General features: G+C 56.0%; 2 protein-coding genes across 7 annotated transcripts in view; one reads left to right on the top strand and one right to left on the bottom strand.

The window, feature by feature from the left end:
- The window catches only part of FLRT1 (fibronectin leucine rich transmembrane protein 1), an 86,062-nt gene extending 75,735 nt beyond the window's left edge, over positions 1-10,327 (top strand). For all 6 annotated transcript variants that reach the window (XM_055312374.1, XM_055312398.1, XM_055312356.1 and 3 more), the window contains one exon: positions 111-10,327. In XM_055312374.1, coding sequence (XP_055168349.1) covers positions 161-2,185 — 2,025 coding nt within the window. In that variant the 5' untranslated portion in view covers positions 111-160 and the 3' untranslated portion in view covers positions 2,186-10,327. The remainder of the gene's footprint in view (positions 1-110) is intronic.
- MACROD1 (mono-ADP ribosylhydrolase 1) overlaps positions 1-16,548 on the bottom strand; it is a 150,880-nt gene that overhangs the window by 104,786 nt on the left and 29,546 nt on the right.

Here is a 16,548-nt window from a genome sequence, read left to right as displayed (position 1 = left end):
CGGGGTGTGCACCCCAAGGCTTGGCCTCTGCCCTGCAGCGACCCCTTGGCGGCAGGCGGGTGGGCGCCGAGACTTGCTCTCTCACCCTACGTGTCTTATGCTCCTTGCAGGTGTTGAGACTCCAGATCAGGCGGGGCCCGGCTCCCCCCAGCCATCCACCATGGTGGTGGCACACCCAGCCACCACCGCCACTACCACACCCATTGCCACTGTCACAGCCACTGTCATGATGACCACGGCCACCATGGACCTGCGGGACTGGCTTTTCCTCTGCTACGGGCTCATCGCCTTCCTGACGGAGGTCATCGACAGCACCACCTGCCCCTCAGTGTGCCGCTGTGACAATGGCTTCATCTACTGCAACGACCGGGGACTTACCTCCATCCCTGCTGACATCCCCGACGACGCCACCACCCTCTACCTGCAGAACAACCAGATCAACAATGCTGGCATCCCCCAGGACCTCAAGACCAAGGTCAATGTGCAGGTCATCTACCTGTACGAGAATGACCTGGACGAGTTCCCAGTCAACCTGCCCCGCTCCCTGCGGGAGCTGCACCTACAGGACAACAACGTGCGCACAATTGCCAGGGACTCACTGGCCCGCATCCCACTGCTAGAGAAGCTGCATCTGGATGACAACTCTGTGTCCACCGTCAGCATCGAAGAGGATGCCTTTGCCGACAGCAAGCAGCTCAAACTGCTCTTCCTGAGCCGGAACCACCTGAGCAGCATCCCCTCGGGACTGCCCCGCACGCTGGAGGAGCTGCGGCTGGATGACAACCGCATCTCCACCATCCCGCTTCACGCCTTCAAGGGCCTCAACAGCCTCCGGCGCCTGGTGCTCGATGGCAACCTGCTAGCCAACCAGCGCATTGCCGACGACACATTCAGCCGCCTGCAAAACCTCACCGAGCTGTCACTGGTGCGCAACTCACTGGCCGCCCCACCCCTGAACCTGCCCAGCGCCCACCTGCAGAAGCTGTACCTGCAGGACAACGCCATTAGCCACATCCCCTACAACACGCTAGCCAAGATGCGCGAGCTGGAACGCCTGGACCTGTCCAACAACAACCTCACCACGTTGCCCCGCGGCCTGTTCGATGACCTGGAGAACCTGGCGCAGCTGCTACTGAGGAACAACCCCTGGTTCTGCGGCTGTAACCTCATGTGGCTGCGGGACTGGGTGCAGGCGCGGGCGGCCGTGGTCAATGTGCGCGGCCTCATGTGCCAGGGCCCCGAGAAGGTCCGCGGCATGGCCATCAGGGACATCACCAGTGAGATGGATGAGTGCTTCGAGACGGGCTCCCAGGGGGGCGCAGCCAACGCGGCTGCCAAGACCACGGCCAGCAACCATGCCTCTGCCACCACACCCCAGGGCTCGCTCTTCACCCTCAAGGCCAAGAGGCCGGGGCTACACCTCCCTGACTCCAGCCTCGACTACCCCATGGCCACAGGCGAGGGCGCCAAGACCCTGGCCATCCACGTGAAGCCGCTGACGGCAGACTCCATCCGCATCACATGGAAGGCCACACTGCCCGCCTCCTCCTTCCGGCTCAGCTGGCTCCGCCTGGGCCACAGCCCTGCTGTGGGCTCCATCACGGAGACACTGGTGCAGGGGGATAAGACAGAGTACCTGTTGACAGCGCTAGAGCCCAAGTCCACCTACATCATCTGCATGGTCACCATGGAGACCGGCAACGCCTACGTGGCCGACGAGACGCCCGTGTGTGCCAAGGCGGAGACGGCAGACAGCCACGGCCCCACTACTACCCTTAACCAGGAGCAGAATGCGGATGCCATGGCGGGCCTGCCCCTGGCAGGCATCATTGGTGGTGCTGTGGCCCTCGTATTCCTCTTCCTGGTCCTGGGGGCCATCTGCTGGTACGTGCACCGGGCCGGCGAGCTGCTGACCCGAGATCGGGCCTACAATCGGGGCAGCCGGAAAAAGGATGACTATATGGAGTCAGGAACCAAGAAGGATAATTCCATCCTGGAAATCCGGGGCCCCGGGCTGCAGATGCTGCCCATCAACCCTTACCGCGTCAAAGAGGAGTACGTGGTCCATACCATCTTCCCCTCCAATGGCAGCAGCCTCTGTAAGGGCACACACACCATCGGCTACGGCACCACGCGGGGCTACCGGGATGGGGGCATCCCTGACATAGACTACACCTACACATGATGCCAGCCACGAGGGCCACCTCTGCCCCAGCTCCCGCCGCCTCCTCCCAGCGTGGCGACGCCGTGGCTTTGCCCAGCCCGCTGCCATCCCATAGAGCAAGGAAGAGAAATTCCATGATGACTTTCTCAGCAGAAAGCAAAGTTTGGGAAGGGTTGATGATTTTATAGAACACGACAGTGAAAAAAAAAATTTTTTTTTTAAGAATAGAAGGTAGGAGGGGGATTTGACGTTGCTGAAGACATAATTTATACCAAATTATGCCAGTTGGGGAGGGAAGAACTAAAAATAATATGGCAGGAAGGGTTGGATCAGTTTTTTTTTTTTTCCCTGAACTGGAAAGATACTACCTGTACAGCATCTGTGTACGCCTCATGCTCTGTTTAGGGCCGTCACAAAAGAGCCGTCAGAGAGAACAGCCACCACTCGAAGCCCCCACGCAGCTCTCGCTCGCTGCCAGCTTCTCGCTGGCGACAACCACCGACAACGACATGATGGAAGGTTTTCAGGCTCCTCACAAAGGAGAAAGGGAAGAAAAAGATCTTTTGCTATGGAGATAGTGTCCTGAAACCTCTTCCCCGTTCTTTCCATAGCATTTCCCTTACAGATTTGCAGAAAGAGCACGCCTTTCATTGCATTCTTTGAACAATGGTGTAGTCAATTAAAAAAGCAAACTTTCTTTTTCCTATACCAAAACCCTCGTCAGTTCCATGCACCGCACTCAGCACTCGGTGGAAGCCCCAGGGGAGCTGCGGTTTCCCAGCCACTCGGAGGTGCATCTACCTCCCTGTTGATCTCTATGTCGTGTCTCTCAATACAGATGGGTAGATAGAGCCACATATACGGTCCTTTCTACTTCTTGGGTCAGTTCATACAATTTCCTGAGACAATAGAGTCATGAAAATGTTGCTTTCTCCTAGAAATCACTGAGTAAGTAGTCAAAGCGTGTTGGGGGAGGGTTTGGGATGGGGGACAATGCTGTTTGTAAAGGCACAGGTGTCTCTGTCCCAGTCGGGTGGCCAGGGAGACCCCGGGAAGGGGGTGCTCTCAGCTCAACCCTATCTCAGGTTGGCCAGAGCTGGGCCAGAATCCTTTCTGATACAGAGAAAAGCTTTCTTTGACTGCCGATGTCCTTGTGTCTCTCCCCGCCACCCTCCAACTCCCAACACACAGATGCAGTCACCTCAGCAGTGACTTTCTGTTTCCTCTGTGCTGTATGCTTCCTCCCGGGACAGGTAATTGGCACAGGGACTTTTTTTTTTTAAATCAGCTGATTAGACCTAATGGTTTCCATGGCTGCTTAAACAAAGCCCAGAAAAAGACATGAAAATTCTCAGAAGAGCCCTGGGAGACAGCAGCAGCCCCCCAAACGCAGAGCACTCGGCCGCACCCGCCCCTGGCACTCTGCTCTGGAGAGGGAAGACCAGACCTCCAGAGATGCCAGCTCCAAAAGGGTACTGACCAGTGCCCTCAGGAGAATCCTGGTTTTATTTCCTCCCCCTGGAACCCGTGTGGCCATCATTTATCAGCTGGCAGTGTGGTGTGGTGGGCCATGAGATTAAAACAATAATGAAAGGATGACAGCAAAGCTGGAAGGAAGGGAGGAGTGGTGCCTGGGGTTCCGTGGTCTCCTGCATCCCTGGCCCTCGGGGAGCTTGGGCCACCACCCATCAACGTGCCACCAGTGTGGCACCAGGGAAGAGCATGTCAGAGACACTGGCCCGAGGGCAGGGGAGGTCAAGAAGGCAGCTGGCTTCTGGTGGTGGTTTCAAAGGCCTCAAAAGCTTTGCCAAAAGCCGAAGTCTGGAAGCATATGCTGGCCAGAGGTCACAGGGCTGCCAGGACAGGCATGAAAAGATGTGATGGCCCCTTCAGGGAATGGCGGGGTCGAAAGGAATAGCCACAGGACTGTGCAAGTAGGGTGGAGAAGAGGCACCCCCCATCCTCCAACGGGAACCTGGCTCCCCCAAGCCTTCGGTGGAGGCGCGAGGCATGGACACACTTCGCTCCAAACTAAACCTTCCCCCAACTTGGCCCACTTGAATCATTTTCTCGTTCAATGAGATCAGGAGAGAGATTTTGCCAAGCCTTAATTTTACGTCTCTGTGGAGGTTGCCTCACTTTGGCCTCAGGCACCCCTGATACAAGCCGCTAGGGCAGCTTGGAGAGGAGCAGAGGATGTGAGAGGATGTGGGGCAGTGGCTCAGGAAGAGGGGGGAGGGAAAGAAGCCCGAGGTCTCCTCTCTCACAGCACCACCCATGCCTTCTGCTGGTGTCCCCGTCACCACAGCCCCCAAGTTCCCACTGCCTACAAGCTTGGTGCCCCCTGATCTTAATCTGTCCTCCTTTCTTCTCCTGACACCAGGAGGGGGTCAAATCATCCCCTTAGAGGTCAGGAAGGCATCTGGGGAACATCAGGTGGCCCTGGAGTCAGTGAAGGGTAGAAAGGCCTCAGGCCTCCGTGATCCCCGCAGCACAGGGCAGGCCAGGCCCACCTGGGCCTGAGGACATAGGGGTCTCCTGCTCCCCTGGGGGGCTCAGGCAGGAGCTCACGGTGGGTGGGCTCTCTGCAGGCATCCTCCTGCCCTGTGAGAGCTGAGGATAGTGGGTCTGCTCTTGCCTTTCCTGCCCTCAGCATCAGACATCCCCCCCTGGAGTCCTTTCTGAGCACAAGCTCCCGAACATCTGTCGTCACCTCACAGCTCCCCAAGCCAAGGAGGGGACCTGAAGCCAGGGTCTCCTCTGCAGCCCTGTCCTCTCCTGGTCCAAGTCCTCTGAGTGTCCTCATAACACAAGAATAGAGATGCAGCAGGGTGCCCAGCCTCCCCCAGCTCCTGATGGACAAAGTGAGGACAGGGCCCTGGAAGACAAGCCCGGCACCCAGGCCACCACTTCTGTCTAGCATCTCCCTTCTCCGGGCAGCCGACCTGACCCCGGCAGCCTCTAACTAGCCAGAACAACCTTGTTGGCCTCCGTGTTGATGAGTGTATTTTGTGGCATTTATAGCAGGTTTTAAGTTTAAAAGAAAAAAAAAAAAGAGCCCATGACACTTCTTTGGTTAAGTGGTTTACCCTTCGTAATTAGATGTGGTGATTAGAATCTCTTTTCTATTACATGGCAATTTTGCTTTAAATTTCCCCTAAAAGAGAGAGAGAGAGAGAAGGGGGAGAAAAGGCAAGGCAGGAGGGGAGGCAGCAGGGCCAGGTGAGTCATTTGCATTTTGCGAATGAGGCCTCTTGTAAGCTCAGCTCAGGCGTGGGGCCCAATGTATGGAATGCTTAAGAGATTACTAAGAATAAAATCTATTAATTAGTCATACTCAATTCCGCAGACATGATGTGCATCAAAAGCTTCTTTTCTTCCTCTTTCGCCTTCCCTTTTCCTGAGGCCTCCCCGAGGAAGGCTCCATCTTCTGTAAATTGGCTCCAGCTTCCTGGGCCGCCTCCACAGGAACATAGTGGTCACATGGCTGACTTGAGGGCCTTCCCACCCAGAGTGGGGTGCCAGGTCTGGGGGCAGGAGCGGGGACACTGGCCCTTTCTGGCTCCAAGTGACACTGGCAGGGGAGGGACCCCGGCTAGGAAGACGGCCTGGCTGGGGCTGGTGGAGAGGCCAGGCTTCCCCAACTAGAGCCCAGAGCCCATGGCTGCCTTGGGCCTCATCTCCTTCCCTCCTCCTCCTTCCCTTAGGGGTCCAGGGAGGCCCACCAGGAGCAGCACTTGAGGAGGGATCAGGAAGGGTTTCCAGAGAGGCAGAGGGAAAGCATGTTTTGTAAATCCACAGCCTCTGTTACCCCTTCTGCAAAGTGGAGGCTGGGCTGAAGCAGGAGTCTGGCTTCAGAGAAGCCAGAAAAGCTGGAAGCTCCAAAGACCAAGTAAGGGCTCCTCCCTTCCACTGATTCTGGAAGGTGCTCGCTGATCCACAGCAGGTGATGGAGGCCCAGGTTGGGAGGGACAGGCCAGGTGAGGATCCCTGTGGGGTCTGAGGTGGCTGACGGGGCCTGGAGAAGCACCGGGCAGCATGCCCAGGATGCACCTGAGCCTCCCTCCTTCACTTTCTTGGAGCCGAGGCAGGAGGAGAGGGCACCTCCCCCAGCCCGCCAGTGGCAGCTCAAGTCCCAACGCCAGCCCTCTCTACTCCAGAAATCTGCTTCTTGCAGAACACACCAGGGAGGAGGACGGGGCTTCTGAGCCTCAAGCTTATGAAAAATACAACAAGGAAAATTGGATGCGGCAGACAGGGAGCAACGGGGCTGGGGAGACAACCAGGAGAGAGCTGGGGTGTTTGCTGGAAGAGGGGTCCTGGGGTGCCCAGTGGCCTGCATCCCCAAGGACAGGACCTTGCTTTCAGGGCCAGGAAGGAGCACAGCCAGCGTCAGCTGTGGGGGACCTGCATGCTCACGTCCCCTCCCTGAGCTCAGATCAGTTGCAGGTGATGGGCGGAGGCCTGGCGCTGGATCAGTGCCAGGGTGAGTGCTAACAAGCAATTCACAGCCCTGCACAGGCCTTCCAGAAGGCAGACAGAGGAGGCATCTTTTTTCTTAAAGAGGCATAAAAAGGCTCAAAAATGCAAATCATTACCGTTTACAACCAAGCGAGTCTGCTAAATTGATTAGAAGAGATTAAACTCCTTGGAGGTGAAAGGAAAGGGGGATTTTTTGCATTTTACAAACCTGCCCCCAGTGGCAGTGTGCAAAGCAGGGATTTTCCAGCCTGGCTCGAAGGCTGCCCCTGCACAGCCCCCAGGAGGAGCCGGGGGTCTGCGAGGCTGACACCGCACAGGCCAGAGCACTCAGAAACAGGCTGGGCTGGACGGAGCCTGGACTCAAGCACTGTTCTCAGGGAAGGCAGTCCTGCCTCAATCACGTGCCTTGTGCTCAGACCTTGGGGACAGGGAGGGTTCCAGGGCCCACACAGGTCATTCAGGAGCTGTCCCAGCCCCCAGCAGGGACTCCCCCACCCCCCCTCCAGATTCTGTCTCCCTTTAGGGGTGAAGAGCAAGGTGAAGTAGCTGATCTAGTCACTTAGTAAGACTCTAGATGTGCTTTTCTGCTTCCTTTCTGTCCCGGGGTAGGTCTGTGATTCATTCCCTATGGCCAGTGAAGGAGAGCAGGACCAACTGGAAAGGGAAAACTGAAGGTCAGGGAAGAGAAACTCAGCCAGCAAAGGAATCAGACAGTGAGCTCTCTGTCACCAGGAGCATTCAAGTACTTGATGGGGATATGGCAGATCTTTTCCACCCTTAGCCAAGGCCTGGTTCTTTGACTAAAAGATCCTGGTTCCTACCCTTACTGTATCATCCCCCAGGACCCTGTAAGGAGCATATCAAGAGATGTTTACTGCGCTGCTCAGAATGACCAGTATCCCCTGAAAATCCTGGGTCAGTGCAGGCACACACAGCTTGTGCCACCAGAGATGCTGCAAAATGCCCATCCTCGGTGTCCAAGAGGCAGCGGGAGGGGAAGCACAGACACGCTCATTCCATCCTAGAGTCTGGTCAGAGGGTCCACCACCCACTGTACTGGTCCCAGGCTCCCCCCCCCACCTGCTGCGTGCCCCCGGCTACCCGCCCCCATGCCCTGCCGCACTCCACACTCAGCGCTGCTGCTGGCTCTATCCATCCTTCCCAGCCAGGTTGACGGCTGCCTGGGGCATTTTTCACTCTGTTTTCAAGCATTTACCATTTCTTTTGAAATGGTCCAAGTACTTGCCTGAAATACCCACACTTGCTTCTTTAAAAACACTCAGAAAAAGATCCCCTTGGCTCTTGAGTCCCCTCCCACCTCCCCTCACTCTGCATTTTAAATATATTGTTTCTCTAGATTCGGAAGTTCTATTGTCACTGGGGTCAGGCCAGCTTCTCACCACCAAGTGGGTGTGCAGGTGTGCCCCGAGAGCCCGAATCTGTGGGGCAAGGCCAGCCCTTTCTTCACGTCACCACCCCTGAAGACACTGTGCGCAGGCCAGACCTTCAGTCTCCCTGCTGGAGACCACTGTCACTGCCCCCTCCCATGTCTCTCCTAAAAATGTCCAGCTTGTGCTAGGAGAGCAGTGTGGGCATGATGAGGGCACACAGCTGCCTGTGGAGGGCTGACCGGGCCCCCACTTCCTAGCAAAGCTAGCCCCTAAGGCCCCTGTGGCCACCACAGTGCCCTGACCCCTGTCTTTCCCACACTGCCCCCATCTCCACCTGAAAACCCAAAAGCCGGAGTTTCGGAGAGTCCTTGTGGGAAGGTCCTTGCTGTCACCACCCCTAAATCTCTTTTATGGCCATCAGGGTGAGCAGCCACCCTGGCAAGATGCCAGGTCCCTGTGCTCCTCTGTGCTGGGTCACACAGAGGAGTTCTAGCTTCTCTTTTCTGAGTCTCCCTTCACTTCTTGTCCTCCTCATTTGCTGTCTGCCCCCTTGGGCTCGTGCAAAGAGCCTAGGCAGATATGTTGGCAATGGCCTTCCTCCTATCCTGCACCTGCCTCGCCAGCAGCCAGCCCAGAGAGGGGCTCCTCTCAGTGGCTTTTCCTCCCAGAAGCCTCTCACTCTGCTGTCCTTTGGACCCACTGATCACCAGCTGTGAGCCTGAGGGGCAAATCCAGCCATTGGGCAAGATCTAACAGCAAGCTTGGGTGACTCAGTTTCCTCTCTCCGAGCTGAGCCTCACGCGGGTAACGAGAAGGGCAGAGAACTGGGTGTCTCAACTTGTCTGACACTCCCATCCAAAATCCTTGCTCCCAGAGCCACTCACCTGGAAGAACTAACCAGGCTTTCTCCTCAAGACAGAAAACCAATGCAACTGGAACCTGACAATCAAAGCAGAAGCAGACATGGGGCTGCCACATGCTCACCTCCCTTGAGCCAGACCATCTGGGGCACCTGTCACCTGCCCCATGCAGGGCACATGTTCAGAGCATGGCTGGTCCAGTTTTCGAAAGGTTCTGGATACCCAGGAGGAAGGCACAAACCTCTGAAACTGGCCTTAGGGTTTTTTTTTTGTTGTTTGTTTTTGTTTTACTCAACCCAGCTGAGAAACCCACCCTGGTGTCCAGGGCCACCCACCAGGCTGCAGCATGGGGGGATTCTTTGGATGGAGGGCCCTGGTGCCTTCCAGCTCATAAAGAGATGCTGAGAGTGGTGGGGAGGAAGCCAAATAGCCCAGCATTGGAGGTTTGTCATCTGACAGGGAGAGAGATGGCAGGTTGGGGGAGGCTGTGGGGTTGCGAATGCAGGTGAGCCAGAGAGATGGCTCGGGGGCCTGGTTCAGCTACAGGAGTGGACACCTGCTAATTATGAATGTCACCAGGCAGGTGTGAACAGGGAGGTAAAGGAAAAAAGTAAAGAAACCCCACGCATAAGCACTGCAGAGTGAACATTTTTTTTTAAGAGCCACGGACAGCAATTCCCTCTTGGGATGTTAAAAGGTTGTTTGTATCTCATTTGGTATTGTAAAGATTTCTGGAGCCACTCAGGCTTCACTCAGTGGGATCTATTTCCAGCAGTCTAAGGAGGAGGCAGCCCAGGAGAGATCCTTGGCGGACCCTGGAGAATGAAGTGGGGGTCCCTCTGCTGCAGAAGGCAGGGTTCCCAGCCAAACAATAGCTAGGGGATGGGGAGGGGAGGCCGGCCCCATGACCAAGGCCCCTCTGTCTTCCTGGTACCCTGGGCTTCCCCTGAGCCCTGGCCTTCCTCGCCTGCTGAATCAGCCCTGTGAGGCCACTCGGCCGCCAGTTCCTTGTCTTTTTTTCCTTTTTCTCTGAAAGGTAAAGCAATCTCTCGGGGGTCTGAGTGATGGGACGACTCCCACTGCTGCCTGCTGCCATCTGAAACCCGGGCCTGCCTGCCTCACTCCCCACCTCACCACCAGACAGGGGTTTTCAGAAAACCAAGACACACAAACACCCACCACGACGACAACACAAACCAAAGTGCACTGCGAACCGCCCTTTGGCCTCCTTGTAGGTGCCTTGAAACTTCAATGTTGAGATGAATGTGATTAACTATTTGGTCCTTTTTTTCTGTTTGTCTGTTTTCATATAAAATGTCCAAGTCCACTTTCCTTGTCCTTTCTTGAAATAAATAGAAAGATTTAACTTTTACAGTCATCTTGGCTACTGACTCGGCTTGGGGTCTGGTGTGCCAGGGGCCAGGTGTCTGCAGCACATGTGGTCTCCACTGCCTGTACCCCTCCCCCAGCCCCCACCCCCTCTCTCCGAGGTCAGCTCTGCTGTTGGGGCCCACCAGCACGGAGTGGCTGCCAGGCGGGATAGACACTCTGGGCTAAGTTCCCTGGAGCACCATCGAGGATCAAAATAATGAATCCGCAGCCGTTAGGGGGACCTCTGACCCCACCCCATAGGCCCTGGGAAGGTGGACTGCTGGTTCCGGTCTCCACATAGCTGGTATTCATGGGAGCTGCAGGTTGTCCCCTGAGAGCTCTGGCAATCACGTGCACACCTAGGTAGGTAGGGCTGGAACTGTATGGGTGCTGGGGACACGTGCCATTCCTCCACCTGCTGAACACTTGGCCTGGGTCCTTCCCCACCCACCCGGACACCCCTTGTCCCCTAGAGGCACCCTAACATTCACAGCTCCCTAAGCCTTATGTGGTATCTCATACCATTGAGGGGAAAGGAAAAAATGATGATTTTCCATGAGAACAATGGCAGTTTCTGCTAAATTTAACATAAAATAACTCATTACTTCTGCCTTAAATCCGAATGCGTGTCTGGATATGGGTTAATGAGTTTTTCCTCATATTCCAAGGAAGCAGTTATTTCTCGACATGCCTTGGTGGCGGGTGGCTCTGCCGAAGTGACACAGGCCCCTCTTCCTCCTCAACTCCTAGTCCTCACCTCTCACCTTGGTAGGAGCCAGACAAGAGAGAACACGCCAAAGAGCAGCACCTGATGCGGCCTCTGGAAAGGGCCAAGTCTGTTCCCCAACCCCTGCCTAGGCGCCAGCACACAGTGAATGCTCAGGAGGCCACTCAACCCTTTCCTACATGAGACCCATTCTCCAGGGCTGCCAAGCAATCTGAGAGCACAGTCAGCCAGGCAGTCGGTAAATACATACAAAGGGCCTGCTGGGTGCTAGGGCTGAGATGGGGCATCCTTCTTGCCTCATGGAGGAAGAGGAGATGGGGGCCCAGCCCCAGCCCACCGGTGGGGAGGGTCTCTGTGGAGCCATGTTTCCACTGACGATGTTTCCTCAGATGAGGAGGGAGAGCAAGAGAGAAGGCCCGAAGCAGGGAACAGGAAGATAAATCCAATTCTGGACCTCCGTCTGCAAAGGCTCAGCCTCCTCCGTAAGCACAGTAGCTGTCCGCTAGCCCAGCCTCTGGCCACACTGAGCACCAGTAATTCCCCAGGCAGGCCTGCCCTGACTCAGGCTCCCAGTCTGGGCCTTGTGATCTCTGGGCTCAGGGTGCCCATGAAGGCCCTGCCTGGAAGGCTCCACTGGGGGACTGTGTCTGGAAAGGCTGTCCCCTCTGGCTCCACCCTGGGCCCCACACTGCACAGGTGACCAGTTTCCATGCCTTCCTCACTGGGGGCCCCTGGCTGGCACCCCTTCCAGTCCCCAGAGGGCACTTGCCTGGTACACAGGAGGCACCCGTAAACGTGAAGTGAAGGGTGAGTCAATAAACACCAGTAAGTCAATCTGCCAACTGATCAACTGATCGATGCTGAGTCCCAGGAGGGGCAGCCCTTGGCAGCCCCAGCGTCCCAGTAATCTGACAGTTTTACTTCTCCCCTGTACCCCTCTTTCCACGAGGAGGGCAGGGGGAGTGGGGAGCAGAGGATGAGGCACAGATGGGCCTGTCCCTAGCTCATCGTACTCCATACACAGTGGTAGCTCCAAAACCAGTGCACCCATGGGGTTCTCTTCAAGCTGGGGCAGGAGAAACTGTTCCTCGGCCCCTAGAGCTACTGAACTTTCTGCCCGGGGAGGGTTCATAGTCACATGCACTTGGGAACAACTGGATTAATGTCATTGCTGTTTTGGAGGGCTCCTCAGAGAGGGCCTTGGAGTCCCTCAGAAGTGGGCTACGCCTCTTACTCCTGTGCTTCAGTGTTACCCTCTGTAAAATGTGTGCATGATAAGAGCTCACTGCTCTTACTTTCACAATCATGGCAGCATTGACCCTGCTAATGTGTGCTGGAGCCTCCTTGGAGGGTACAGAATGCTGGGATCCCCTCCGCTTGTCCAGGGAGTGCAGGCCCCCCAACACTGGCATGCCTGCCCCCGGGGTTTACTCAGCATCCCTGGCCCACCAGCACTGAGCTCGCTGGCATTTCTGGCAAGGAGGCTCAGGTATCTCAGCAACACAGAGGAGAAGCATCCAAATGGGGCTGGGGGGGCCTGTTCCACAGACCCCTCGAACCACAGACAGCCAAAGTCTGCAGCTGCTCTTTGAAACCTGCTAGGGGCAATGTCTAGCTGATCCAAGCTTTCAGCTTCAAGAGGACAGGATAAGGGGCTGGGGCACCTCAGGCTTTAATAAATGCCCTCAGGGGCTGGAAACCCAGATGAGGTTGGGTCATAGGAGGGACCCATCAGGACCTGTCGGGGAGGCTCCAGGATCTGTACTTCAGGTCTATAGAAAAAAGATCTTCCAGACATAACTAACCCTTTCTGACGAGGAGTAAGTGGTCTGAGAGGCAGTGAGCCCTGTCCTCCCAGGACAGCAAGCAAAGCTAGCATGAGTTCTGGGTGGTAGAGGGGACCCACTGACCCTGAGGAGCCCCTGTCTCTTACCATATCTCCAAATGGACACTGGGAGATGGGGACTGACCCCCCTGCCCCATCTGCTTCAGCACCTGCCTTGCCCTGCAGCCAAACAGCTTCTGGACCTCTTCTCCCCAAAGACATCTCAGGATTCACAGACACTGGGGTTACAGGCAGGTAGGGGGTAAGACCCCAAATGGCTGCCCTATGGCCAAGGGATAACCCCAGGGCCCTGGCTTTATACATCCAACTCCACCTGTTTGGCCAGATCCAGGACTAAAAGTTCTAGTTCAAATGGGACAAAGAAAGAGTAGCCACGACCCCTGGACCTGGACCCTGCCTTTACCTGGCCACCACCAGGCTCCAGAAACTTCCCTCTTCCTGTGCCGCCACTTCTCGGGCAGTGGGGGTCAGGGTGTCCCTGGCCTCACCAAGCATCCTGAAAGAGAAGCAATCAAACCCAGGAAGGAATTCAAGCCCCAAACTGCACCCCTCACACCTAAGCTCTTTGGCCAGTTCTTAGTACCCTTAGGAGGTTCCACAGATGGAGCAGAGGACACCCAGTCAACCCCAAAACACTCCATCAGTAGATCTGGGTGCAGCTTGCTCACCTATTTCTGGGCGTCCAAAACAAAGTATGCTCCCAGGCCGGCCCTGACGCTGGCTGCCTTTCCCTCCTCACCACCATGCCCCAGGCCCGCTTCAGCACCTGCCTCCCCACGGGCCCACCACATCACCTGGCACCTGGCACCTCCGAAGGACCCTCTCCTCCCACGCCAGAGTAAATAGGCTCTCTCAAGCCACTAACTGACAGCACAAATGAAATCCTGGCGCTCCCCCTCAGAGATTTACAGGGGAAGTGAAATCTTATTTGCACTGCTGCCAAACCTGGACCGCGATGAAATTATGCCTCCAAGAAGAGACCTGGTCGGCTCCTCGCGGAAGCGGCTGCATCAGAGATGGGCTTATTAAAAGCCACAGTGGCCACATTTCAACCTGTTTCAGGTGTTAAGTAATTTACTGCCACCCAGAATTCACTGGCAGGTTTTTGTCATTTTATTTTTCTGTGATGCAAGCAAGTGCCCCCCGAGGTCCCTACATAGGGAATTGAGGGTCTAAATGCTCCCTGCCCCCCGGCCCTGCAGAGGGAAATGGGGGAGCAGAAGCCAGCCAGGGTGGTAGCAGACAGCCCCAACTCTCCCCAGGGTTATATCAGGCCTGGCCAAAGCTCAGAGTGACAGGGAGACAGGCTCTAAGATCCCATACCCCATTTGGGGAGCCCAGTGATCCCCTAAAGACCCCGCAGGCATCTTGCAAAGGCAGCAATGGTATAAGCTCTGTGAGAGCAGAAACTACCTCTGTCTCAGGACCTGAGGGCCAACCCCACGATCAAGTGTTTATTGAGCACCTACTATGCGCCAGGCCCTGCCCAAATGGAGGACACTGCAGTGAGTGGGACCCCAAAGGTCCCTGCTTTGTGGAGCTCTCGTTCTACTGGTAAGTATTGAATAAATATTTGTGGTTCGTTGATTAAAATCTCTGAGAGGCAAACAAGCTCTTGAGAGGAAAGACATGGGCAGGCAGGGCACCAGAGGGAAGGGGCAGGAAGGAGGGAGCCTGTGCTACTGAGTTACGTGAAAGCTGCTGCCACAGCCTTGGGTTGGGACCTGTGCCCTTCACTGCCCTGGAACACATGCAGCGAAGGGTTCATGTCCTGCCTTTCCCCTCTCCTGGCCCCCCAAAACTTTGGGGAATACACAGCCTGGCATTCACGGGAAGCTAGGACAGCGAGCCCTCTGCAGTCTGGGGCTCACGAGGTCACCAAGGGCCCCCAGTCCTCCTCCTCCGAGACCCTTCTCTGCAGTAGGGGGTGAAGGACTATTTGATGCCTGCTGGCTTTGGGGGGATTAAGCCTATTACGGAGACTACTGGGGACTTATCCGATGCCCTTTCTGACACCCCTCTTCTCCACCTGTTTTCAGATACTCAGGAAGACCAAGGGGAATCTTCAAAGTCCAGGCTGAGCCAAGAGCAAAAATTCTTTAATTAGCTTTCTCTTGGAACGGGGCCCTGGCAAACGGATTAGTTGTGGTGGGGTGGGAGAAAGGGACTAGAATCCTCCTTAAAGCTGAGATTACAAGCCTGGGGTGAAAGGCTTGAGGGAGAGCCCATCATCAGGGATGGCAGGTCCCTGAGCAGGCCCTCCCCAATCAGCGACTCCTCAGGGGCTGGCAGATGGAACCTGTCACCAGGAAGGCGCGGGAGATGCACTCTCAGCGAGGCCGTGGTCCTCGGGAGCTGGCTCAGAAAGCTGCTTGGCATGGCCGGGCTGTATGCCTGGGTTTCCTAATGAATGTGCTTCCTTCCCGGGTGGCCGCCCAGATCTGGAACTTCATAATTAAGGGGGATTTCCTAAAGGGGCGTCCATCTGTGAGGGGTAAGGCAGCACATCTGGACAGTGCCAGGCACCAGACATATGTCACCATGTTCCATCCTCACTTACTCCTATTTTCATGCGAGTAAACTGAGGCCTAGATCTAAGGAGCTTGCCCGAGGCCACGGTGGCAGAAGTTACAGTTGGAACCAGGTCTGTCTAGGTTCGTCCCACTGCCCCAAATCCTGGCCCACAAGGCCCCTTGAGGAGGCCTGAATGGAGGTCTGTGAGCCCGGAAGAAAAGGCACAGGTGGGGATCCCTGGGTGGCTCAGCAGTTTAGCGCCTGCCTTTGGCCCAGGACATGATCCTGGAGTCCTGGGGTCAAGTCCCACGTCGGGCTCCCGGCATGGAGCCTGTTTCTCTCTCTGCCTGTGTCTCTGCCTCTCTCTATATATATGTCTATCATGAATAAATAAATAAAATCTTTGGAAGAAAAAAAAATAAAGAAAAGGCACAGGTGAGCCCCCACCCCACCAGAAAATGCTGCAGGGAAGTAGCCCTCCCCATGCAGGCCTCTTCCAGGAAGACTTCCCTGACCAGCCCACAGCCCTTTGGATTCCCCATCAAGGCACTTACAGCCTGTGTTGTATCCCTATTGCCCCCACTATACACTGAGCCCCTTTTAGAGGCAGGGACTGGGTCTTCATCACCCATATTCTCTGAATGAAGGAAGGAGGGGTGTACCCGCCTCAGTCTGGAGACAAGAACAAGAAGCCTGGTAGGAGGCTGGGCCTCAGGAGCAGGAGGAAGGGAAGGATCCTGGGAGCTCCAGGCTGGTGTCTCTCCTAGGCCCGGGTTCTCCTGCTGGCTGGCTTTGCCCAAGGAGGTGCACAAGGGGTGGGTGGGTGGGTGGGTGCAAGGATGATTCAAGGACTCAGAGACCCAGATTCCCCAGACCAACGCTGTTTGAAGTACAACTCATGCTCTCCCCCTTGAGCTCTGCATCAAAGGCAGCTCTGCTGTGGTCCGGCTACACTGTGCTCTACAGATAAGAGCCACCCTCAAGGGGCAGGCTGAGAAAGGGCATCTGGGCCACCCCCAGCTTTGTTCGGCCTCCCTGCTCCTAGTGCAGCAAGCTGAGCCACCCCGATTCTAGTCTAGGGTGCTCCTGTTTGTTCCCCTTCCTCTGGACCCTCTGGACAGGTCTGCCCCAGAGTCAGGTCACCACAGGTATCCCAGCTCCCTGGGGCATCTCAGCCATCTAAGCCACATCTC

Source organism: Nyctereutes procyonoides, unplaced genomic scaffold, assembly GCF_905146905.1.
Source record: "Nyctereutes procyonoides isolate TBG_1078 unplaced genomic scaffold, NYPRO_anot_genome, whole genome shotgun sequence".
Lineage (NCBI taxonomy): Eukaryota > Metazoa > Chordata > Mammalia > Carnivora > Canidae > Nyctereutes > Nyctereutes procyonoides.
This window is presented reverse-complemented; position numbering and strand designations above follow the sequence as displayed.